Below are 10683 nucleotides of genomic sequence, written 5' to 3'. Positions count from 1 at the left end.
CCCCCCCCAAATGTATAGGAGGGTTTAGTTGTTAATAACTGCAATATTCTGCACCTAGTTCTTTGTTTGACGGAAGAATAATGTGGAGACAATACCTGTTTGGTTTTTTTTTTTTTCCCCCAACAGTCTAACATAAGCCATGTCATCTTTGCATGGACAAGCATACGCTTGCAACCATCTGCTACTTACAGAAGAGGCAGTATTTAACAAATAATGTGGAGAATGTTATTCTGACTACTTTAAAATTAATAGGAGTTAAGCCCTTCTCTTTGATATATCTCTAACTTAAAAAGGGAGTTCGTGGTGTTTCAAAATGGTTATTTCTGCTGTGCTAATAGAATCTTCTATTGAGTATTGTTTAATATTAGATTAGTCATTTATTAATCCAAATATGATTATTTTTTCAACTTCATGAAAAGTATTACCTGATTTAACCAGTGATGTCTTTCAGATCTTCAAATGTGGGACCGTTCCAATAGTACATTTTGTTTTTCTTTCTCTTCCCTGCTCCCTCCCTCAACTTCAGAGATAACTATACTCTGCAGATCAATCCAAACTCTGGACTTTGCAATGAAGATCATCTCTCTTATTTCAAGTTTATAGGTCGTGTAGCTGGAATGGCTGTTTACCATGGCAAACTTTTAGATGGTTAGTATTTATTTTACGTAATATGATATTTAGATTAATATTGTGTATATTTTGAATTTTAAGTTACATACTGTTCAATTTATTTGTTCTTCTTTAAAGCCTTTTTTATTCGTCCTTTTTACAAGATGATGCTCCAAAAACCAATAACACTTCATGATATGGAGTCTGTGGTATGTAATTTGCTTTATCACCTATGTTAGGATTTCGTGTTCATATTAAATTTTCTTTAATATGTCTTTAATGATATTGTGAAGGTTGAAAGTGCGTGATTCAAAGAAATTTTGGGCTACATCTTCTATAAATCTGTAAGTTGTATAGGAATTAAAACTTCCAATGAAAATCACAAAGACCTAGACTCTGGTTTAAGTCAGTTAAGCTGTATCGAAAACTTGACTCGAAACTTTCTATGATGTTTTCTTAAAATATTTTTAGACACTAACATCTTTGGGATCCCTGTCTCAACCTGTTTTTAAAATTAGTTTGTGTCTTTTGATTATTAAAAAGAAATGTTTTCTTATTCTTTCAGAGACTGAAAATATTAATGAGTGTTACAACGTAACATTTTTAGAGGAAAACATGGTCCTTACAATTGTCTTATTCATTTGTTTTTCCCTGATAATGGTTCTTATCTAGACTAGTCGTGGGCAGAGTGATTTTTTTTTTTTTTTTTTTTTATTCAATCTCTTTAATCTATTACTGGTTTTGCTGTCCTGTAAGAATACAGAATATAGTTCCTATCTGTTTCTGAGTAATAGATTTATAGATGTGTCCTGATTTTGTTTGTTTGTTTGTTTCAGTATTATAGAATCATAGAATGGTTTGGGTTGGAAGGGACCTTAAAGATCGCCTAGTTCCACCCCCCCTGCCATGGGCAGGGACACCTTCCACCAGATCAGGTTGCTCAGAGCCTCATCCAGCCTGGCCTTGAACACTTCTAGTGATGGGGCATCCACAACTTCTCTGGGCAATCTGTTCCAGTGTCTCACCACCCTCACAGTAAAGAATTTCTTCCTAATATCTAAGCTAAATCTACCCTCTTTCAGTTTAAAACTGTTACCCCTTGTCCTATCACTATACTCCCTGATAAAGAGTCCCTCCCCATCTTTCCTGCAGGCCCTCTTTAAGTACTGGAAGGCTGCTATAAGATCTCCCCAGAGCCTTCTCTTCTGTAGGCTAAACAACCCCAACTCTCTCAGCCTGTCCTCATAGGGGAGGTGCTCCAGCCCCCTGATCATCTTTGTGGCCCTCCTCTGGACCTGCTTGAGCAGGTCCATGTCTGTCTTATGCTGGGCACCCCAGAGCTGAACACAGTACTCTGGGTGGGGTCTCATGAGTGTGTAGTAGGGGAAAGAATCACCTCCCTCAGCCTGCTGGCCACACTTCTTTTGATGCAGCCCAGGATGCGATTGGCTTTATCTCAATTTTCATTTCCTAAGGCTCTTTGTCGTAATGCCTAATAATAAAGGGAAGATAAATACAGGATGAGAGACAGAGAAGAGTCCAAAATACATTACTTCAGATAATGCTGTGACATCTTATCACCATTTTGCTACGTGAGAGCTTTTTAGTCCTGAGATTGCTGAGTCTTCAGGTTTCAAACGTCTTTAAAGGTCTTTGTAGCTTTGTACAATTGCAGAGTCTCTGTATCCAACACACGATTATCCTAGGTAGCAGCATTCACTGGGCTGTAACGGAGCTTCTTGTAGCTTAAAAGGTGGCTACTCTATTTTGTATTTACTATTTTGTAATTCACTCTCTTAGGATAGTGAATATTACAATTCTCTGAGGTGGATTCTTGAAAATGATCCAACAGAACTGGACCTCAGATTTGTAGTTGATGAAGAACTTTTTGGTCAGGTTAGTATGTTTATGTACATTTGACCTGTGAAATTAGCTGATTTTATCTGTATGGTATTAAGAAAAACCCTTCATTCACAGTCATGTTGGTTTGTTCACTCAGCTGCTTTTTTTAGCTGGCACATGCTCATGCAGTGCTCTGTTAGCCTGGCTGTGATGTGATGTGATGAAGGACTTGGAAATAAGCAGAGCTTTGAAAAATAGCTAGTGCTTTTTTCTCGAATAATTCTTGTACTGAAATGTAGCTGTTGCTGTGAATGCAACTGAGACTAAGATACCCATAGTCCCATTACTTAATCTGGAGTAGATGCTGGTTTTACGTGATTGGCTGGAAAGGATGAGCTCTTTTCAAAATGGTTGGAATCATAAATTTCAGTGGGAAATAATAATAGGGGTTTTTTTCTAAAATGTACTAGAAAACTATGGAATAAACAAGTTTGTTGTTGTGTAGAAAGCTATCCAAGGTAAGTCATGTAGAAATACCACAGGTCTTGAATAAAAATTCCAAATTACAGGTGCCAACTAGATCTAAGTAGGATAATAGCCTTTGTGGTCTTGTGTAACTAAAGTGATCCTAAGTAGGAGCGTGAAAATGTACATCCGTAATTGAACTGAAAATCAGATATTTGTCTGCTGAGGTTCTAGTAGTATAAATCATTATGTAACAGATCTGCATATTGATTCAATTATTTACTGGGACCATTGTTAAAATTGTTCTGTAAGTGCTTTTTCTTGACATTTGGAAAAAAGGCTAGGTCGTTGAATACGCAGTTAGTTAAGTCCACATTACTGAGAACTTGTATGCAAACTTAGGTGATTTATTGTAGCAGGTCAGAAAAAATGGAGGTTGCCCCATTGCAGTCTGGCATCCCTGAATATAATACATTTTTTTAAAACAATCAACCAAATTCTATTTATTCAGGTGACCTGTGAAACTGGTTCTATTTCTCATAGTTTTCAAACTCTGCAGTCTTCAAGAATTAACTATATTACTAATATTAACGTATGAATTCTGTTACATACGTATCTCATTTAAGACCTGTTCTATGTATCGCATTTAGACCCATCAACATGAACTGAAAAGTGGTGGATCAGAAATAGTTGTCACCAACAAGAACAAGAGAGACTACATTCAGTAAGTAGTGGTCACTATTGTGCAATGTATCTCACTTGATTGTCCTTCTAGTAATAGGGGCTGTGTGTTAGCTATATTAACAAAAGGAAGTTGTTGCTTTGTATATGAATTGCTTTTATTTTAAATGTTTTGTTTTGGTTTGGTTTTTTACAGTCTTGTAATTCAGTGGAGATTTGTGAGCAGAGTACAGAAACAAATGGCAGCCTTTAAAGAGGTATAGTTTTAATTACAAAAGAAATTCTAAGAATTTGTTGCATCTAATCTTAAGACAAGCTTTTTTGGACATCCTGAAGACCGACAGATGATGTTGTTGGAGGTATAAAAAAGGCATAAATAAAATAAAAATTTTTACTGAGGTGTTTAATTTGTATTGAAAAATTTGCTTATTTCTTAATCCTGGCTGACAGCTTTAGCTGTAGTGCAAACTATTTAATAAACTCTGCAGAAATGAAAATTAAATCAAACTAATAGAATTAAATTAAACTAGCTGGTTTATCCTTATTTGTATAAATGATACTACGTATATGATATTCAGACTTATATATTCACCATCCAGTGTAGCACAATAAAGATGTGAGATAAGTCAGAATTAAAAGTACTATAACCAAACTGGGGACTGCTGGTGTCCAAAAATCTGTATTTGATGCTTTGGCTCTGTTTACTAAAGCATCTAAATATCGTTCTCAGTGAACAAAAATGCTTAAATAATGTTGACTTGATTTTTAAAATAATTCCCTCTCTTTTTAGGGCTTTTTTGAACTAATACCGCAGGATCTGATTAAAATTTTTGATGAAAATGAGCTAGAGGTAAGTGTATCATGGAAAAGAAAAAAAACTATGTTGAAACTTAATGTTACTGACTCAAACTTTGGTGTTTTTTTTAATCTGTGTAGTTATTAATGTGTGGACTGGGAGATGTGGATGTGGCTGATTGGAAACTACATACAAAATACAAAAATGGCTACAACATAAACCATCAAGTAATACAGTGGTTCTGGAAGGTATCGTGAAGTTGTACGATATTTTACTTAAAACCTGTTCCAAAGCCGCTGCCTTTCAGCTATGCTAGTATATTGTGTGATTCATCAATAGGTAGGTAAATATTTGACCATTAAAACTCCTGAGAAAGATAGTACGAAAACTAAAGATGAGATGCACAGTAAGAATGTAAATACACTACTGATACTTGCTTTTACAAAAAAAATCCATGTCTGACTGGGGTTAAAAATATTTCTGTGTAGGTTTTTCTGGCATGGTTACACTCATGGTTAAACTCTTTTGTTTAATAAATCACAGGAATTTGGCTGCTAGTTCATAACATCAGGAAACTTCAAAGAAAGTAGGGGCCAAATCTTCAAGGGAAGTATTTTAACAGCCTGCTAAGCCAGTAACCGTACTCTTGTTACAGTGCCATTAAAAAATTGTTGACTTCATAGCTTTTAGCAATAGGCAGAGTAGTAGACTGTGTGTGTCACTAAAATAAACACACATATATAAAGGATAATGATTTAGAGATAGAAACTATGTTGCATAAATCTGCTAGCTTAAAACCTTAATTTAAAAATACATCTTTAATTGTAATCATTATCATACATAGGCAGTCTTAATGATGGATTCTGAAAAGAGAATAAGATTACTTCAGTTTGTTACTGGCACATCACGCGTACCTATGAATGGGTTTGCTGAGCTGTATGGTGAGTACTTACGATTATGTTCACAATTAAGTAACAGAGAACATGATACCGACATTGTCATGATACTTGACTTCAAACATAGGCACATTATTTTTCAAATTTTGCTTTAAAAATGAGTATATACTGGCAGTTATAAGAAGCAAAGGTAGAGAAGAGTCACTTAGATCACATATATTTCCCATGTTCTATAAATACTTCATTTTAATTCTGTCTTTGGAAGTTTTTAAATGTATAGGACTTCTCAAATGAATGTGGATTTTAAATTTGTAAAGAGCTGCAAAAATCCTTGTTTAACATGTGGTTGAGCTTGAGAAAACTCTCAGTTATCTAAGATCTGATTACAAAGACATGCTGGCATCAGCAGTTAACTTCAGATTCTTGTAAGTTCCCCAACTGCTTTTATCTGCTTAGAAGCCACAGTTGTACAGATAGTTGTTTGTAAGAATATACTCTGAAGAGGACCACTGAAATGACACAAGTTAAACATAATGCCAAAAGAAAAGCAGTGAACCTACAATGCAGAGACTGAAACAAGCAGATGGCAGTTGGGAGCAGAAATATTAAAGCCAGAAAACCCACTGTGGAAAAATCATGGGCAAGAGGGTAGAACAGCCCAGAAAGGGTGGGGGTGTTATGCTTATGGGAAGTCTGTTTTCAGCTGCCATCAGCTATTATGTTTTCTGCTAGACTACTTTATTAAGGCTAAAAGTGCTTGAGATCCTATGTAAATGACTGAATAGCCTAACTTGTGTATTTGAATAAACATTTCCTTCTTTGTAAACAAGACAGTCGTTTGTTTATAAAACACTAGAATTGTGAACAAATACCACCCACCATGTGTCCCCATTTCTCCCTCTCTTCGTTTTCATCATAAATACTCAGTTTATTTTTTCCATTCCATCAGTGAGTTCCAATGGGAAAGACAGTGCCCTCAGCAGACTTGAGCCATGTGTCTGCTGTTGCACCTGAACCTTGGTACTGTTGGAGTTACAGCACATGCTCATCGCAGTGGAACCTGATCAGAATTCTGCTGCCTCCGGATTTTTGTTTATTTATCTAAAAACACTACCAGAGATAGAACTAAGGAATGATACAGGGAAAGAAACTGTTGAAGCTCTTGGCTCCCTTCTGCCCAGGGATTAGGATACCCTTGGGCAGTCTTCTGGCCAAGTCCCAGTTTCTGTAGTTCTATTCACTCATTAATGAAAAATTCAATTAGCACTTGTCTTGCACAGTGCTTTGTTTCTTTCTCTTACAGTTATTTCAGCTTTATTGTGGCCAGCATGCAGCCTCACTAAACCCCAGTAATGATCACAATCACATTTCCAGTACCTGCTTGTATTTGAAGAACTGTAGGTGGTTCTTCTTCAGTGCTTCGTGTTGGTACGTGGCTTTTTGCTGCTGCTGGGCTGCCCCTGTGGTTGTTCCCTTCCCACCTTCGGGCTGCAGTCCTAGAGCTGGCTTTCTAGCGGGAGATCTCCCTCTTGTGGCCCGGAGAGGCATTTCTGCTCATAAAAAGGGAGTGCTTGATGTCCGGGGACAAATCCACGCAAGTTTGAGAACTAGGACACTGAACAGATGTGGCTTTCTTGTATTTCTTGTCTTCCCCCCACCCTGCTTTATCAGCTTTTAGTTAATTAGTTGGATAGCTAAAATGAAGACTTATTCTTACCTAGCTATTAAAAGGGAGTTTTATCTCCTTGTCACATGGTAGCACGCACTGTGTCAGTCATAGAGCTGCTTCTCTGCTTCGTCCTTATTCCAGGCATTCTTACTAGTTACCTTTTCTAACCAGCCTTCTGCGTTGAAGAAACATGTAACCCAAAGAAGAAAGTAAAGAGGAGCTGGAAGTATTTCCACAACTGCTGACATATCTGTCTGACTGATAACATTTTAGGATGAAGTGCTCCATGTCTGCTCTCGTCTAGTTCATTCACTAGACTTGTACGAAGTATAGTTTCTGTTCATTAATTGGTATTTCCTACCTTTTTGTGTATGTTAGTAGTTGTGAAAGGGTTTTATCCTCCTCTTGTTTTATTTTCATCTTTGGGATGAATTGTCTTGGGTTTTTTGTTGGTTGGGGTCCTTTTTTTTCTGTATATAAGTTGGCTAACATCTTCTTCCAAATCCACTTCTACAATATACATTACATGTTCTCATAATATCTTTTCATTTTGTTATTAATATGTATACATTTCTTTTTTCGTGTCTCCATTAAACCACAAATGAAATATTTTTGAATTGACAATTATAACTTATATAGTAAAAAAAAAAAAAAAAAAAATTTGGAGGAGTCATAAAAAAAAAGGGAAGGTGTCTGTCTGCGTTATAAAGCCAAATTAATTTCATATGTCTAAAGGTATGCTACACGGCACTTATACCTCAGCTGTATTCATAGATCAACCTGTTCTCATTACTGCTGCTCATCTTTAATCTGAAACAAGTTTCACATTTTCCATTTCAGAAGCAGGCGGCTATTAATTCTTGGGTAGCCGTCTGCCTTGGAATACAATTCTCTAACTGTATTGATGGTCTCCTTGTAGAATAGTCAGAGGACACCCACTATCAGAGATAATCTCCTGTTCTCTGACAAGATTGTGTTGTGTTGTGTTTAAAAACTACACAGTCTTCTCCAGACATACACAAATGCTTTCAACAGCTTAAGGAAATGGTTACAAAATGCTCTTTGCCATCCAGTTGGTGAGAGTTGAGAGGTCGAAGAAACTTTCAGATATGACATGCTGTAAGATAGTTGCTGAAGGCACAGGCATAGCTGGAGCTGCACTTGTTAGCCAAAAAAGTTCTCTCAGGTGCATATGTACATCCCTGGAGTACACATATGGTCACCATGTTTCAAAAAGTTCTCAGTTACTCTACTCTGTTGTTGCGTAGGTAAAGGTGGACACTGAATACTTTCTGCCAGGTTATATAACTTGGCACATTGTGATAAACGTGTCTAAATTTTTACATGCAAAATTTATACAGTATAAAACTGTCTTCTGCATAAAATTTTCCATGCCAACTACTATGCATATGCATTGAGGTCTTAGACTGCTGAGCCTAAACTGTAAAAGTCTCTTGAAATAAAGATATAGCAAGAAATAATTAAAAATACAAGTGAATTGGGATTATTGACCATTACTGAGTATCGACTGTATTTGATTCATATAGATAGCTCCTACTAATGTCAGAATTGGATTACAAAAAACCCAAAATATTTCATAATTTGAATTTCTGATGATAAAAGAACCTCATAATTGGGTGAAAATTGATGTATTCTTTTCTGCAGGTTCAAATGGACCACAGTTGTTTACAGTTGAACAGTGGGGTACCCCTGAAAAACTTCCAAGAGCTCATACCTGGTGAGTATTTAATTTAGGTAAATTATGACCTTTAGTAAGAGTGATAAAATACTTAAGAGTTTTCATCTGTTTTTCAGCTTTAATCGCTTGGATTTGCCTCCCTATGACTCATTTGAAGATTTATGGGATAAACTTCTTCTAGCGATTGAAAATACTCAGGGTTTTGATGGGGTTGATTAAGACACAGACATAAATTATATCGGTCCAGTGCTGCAATTTCATTTTAAGGGTTTACAAACAAATTTGAATTTTCCAGGGACTACCATTGTATTTAGTCACATGGCTATTGAATCTTTATAGTATCACCTGTAAAATAAGTAAGTATTAAAAATTCACTAACTTTTGAAAATGTATTTTGCCATTTCCAGAGTTTTGTGTACTTTGCTAATAACTACAATATACACATTGGATGGGCCAGTGCCAAGTAAGTCAAAAACTAAAATGTTTTTAAGCAGTTGCCTCTTCTACAGTATTTGACAGACTGTCTTGCAGTAAACTACTGAAGTAAAACTGTGAAGAAATCTTTGCAGAAGGTGTAAATTTGAATTGCTGCTTTAAGAGGAACAACTGAAATTGTTAAACTGTTTTTAAAAAAACAAAAACAAACCCAACAAACTTCATGTAATGCAATATCATAATCTGTACTGCTTCAGGCTGTTTGCTACAGATCTGCCCAAAGCACCTTATAATTCAGCATATTAGGTAAAAAACATTGGAAAGCATTTGTTTGCATTATGAGCCATCAGTTTGCAGAACATTGACTTGCTGACACATTTTATTTGTTAGATTTCTGTTTCTAACTTGCTTTTGTTAAAACAGTGTAACAAAACCAGGATTTTTCTATAGAACAGACAAGCAGCATAATTCTGAATTGTAATGAGAAATTATATCCTTTTTTTTGTCTGAATTTGTATACTGTCATTGGTTTATTGAATGTTCATCACTTTTTTTGATAAATTTATATTTTAATGATGGATAATATTTTCAATTCAGCCTTTTGCAACAAATTAATCTTAAAGTGAAATTTGTATGGATATCACTCAGTATTAGTTACTGCTAGTTAGAGGCCTTTATTATCCATTCTTGCAGTATTGCACTACATAACAATAAAGAACATGTTTACAGGGTTTTCTGGGCCAAATTCAGCAGTCTGATGTGTGCAAACTTCTCTGAACTGCGTGGAGGTTATGCACATGTAACCAGGTGCAGAATTTGGTTCTGTAATATGTTTACAGGTTATGCTAGTTTCTATAGCTGCATTTTTATATTTTTTTTCTCCACTGTTAGTCTAGAAACCAAATTTGTTAATACAGTATAACCAAAGTCATAACCAACAATGTGCAATTTATTGTAGATCAACTTGTCATATAAATATTAGTTTGATTTCTTTTGTAAATGTGTGTATTTTTTTTATTAGTGTTAACACTTTTTTTGAGCAAGTGCTGGTTAAAATGATTAGCAAACTTGGTTCTGAAAGAAAAAATCGTTTTATATACCTGGCTTGCTCTAATTTTAACATTTTATTACCAATATGATCTGAGGAAATGACAGCACCTAGCTTTGGCCAGCAAATTTCTGTTTATAAATATGCAAGAAGGAAGTGTAGCACATCTCTCTATAAAGATTGTACATTATGTAACAAATGTAATGGGTCTTAAGGGACATTTAAAATCCCACTTTGTTTTATTCTTCGACTAGATCATTAGGGCTGAGAATATTACATGTAAATAAAGGTAACTTATACAAATTTGCCAAATCTATATGCAGTTTTGTAAAACAATAATGATATATCAGTAAATCTGTATAGATTTGAATGTAGCAGGTTTTGTTGCATACTTTAAAGTATAAAATAAGGATCCTGAGAGCAGTAAATAAAAGTTTATTCTAATAAGTTGTGACTCAGTTCTTTGAAGTGCAAATGGGTAGCCTTGAAATAGCAAGAATTCAGTAATTTTAGTACTCCTAGGTAGACTGGGGCAGCAGTTCA

At 35.4% G+C, this 10683-nt stretch overlaps 1 protein-coding gene across 1 annotated transcript in view; it reads left to right on the top strand.

The window, feature by feature from the left end:
• NEDD4 (neural precursor cell expressed, developmentally down-regulated 4, E3 ubiquitin protein ligase) overlaps positions 1–8876 on the top strand; it is a 39198-nt gene extending 30322 nt beyond the window's left edge. The window contains exons 16-25 of the mRNA XM_009578245.1: positions 527–648; positions 748–818; positions 2410–2505; positions 3567–3640; positions 3794–3854; positions 4388–4447; positions 4534–4641; positions 5238–5334; positions 8624–8696; positions 8774–8876. Coding sequence (XP_009576540.1) covers positions 527–648; positions 748–818; positions 2410–2505; positions 3567–3640; positions 3794–3854; positions 4388–4447; positions 4534–4641; positions 5238–5334; positions 8624–8696; positions 8774–8876 — 865 coding nt within the window. The remainder of the gene's footprint in view (positions 1–526; positions 649–747; positions 819–2409; positions 2506–3566; positions 3641–3793; positions 3855–4387; positions 4448–4533; positions 4642–5237; positions 5335–8623; positions 8697–8773) is intronic.
• Positions 8877–10683: the final 1807 nt, after the last annotated feature.

This window comes from Fulmarus glacialis, unplaced genomic scaffold (assembly GCF_000690835.1).
Source record: "Fulmarus glacialis isolate BGI_N327 unplaced genomic scaffold, ASM69083v1 scaffold9315, whole genome shotgun sequence".
NCBI classification, from domain to species: Eukaryota; Metazoa; Chordata; class Aves; order Procellariiformes; family Procellariidae; genus Fulmarus; species Fulmarus glacialis.
Note: the sequence above shows the minus strand (reverse complement) of the source record. Positions and strands in the feature narration are given on the sequence as shown.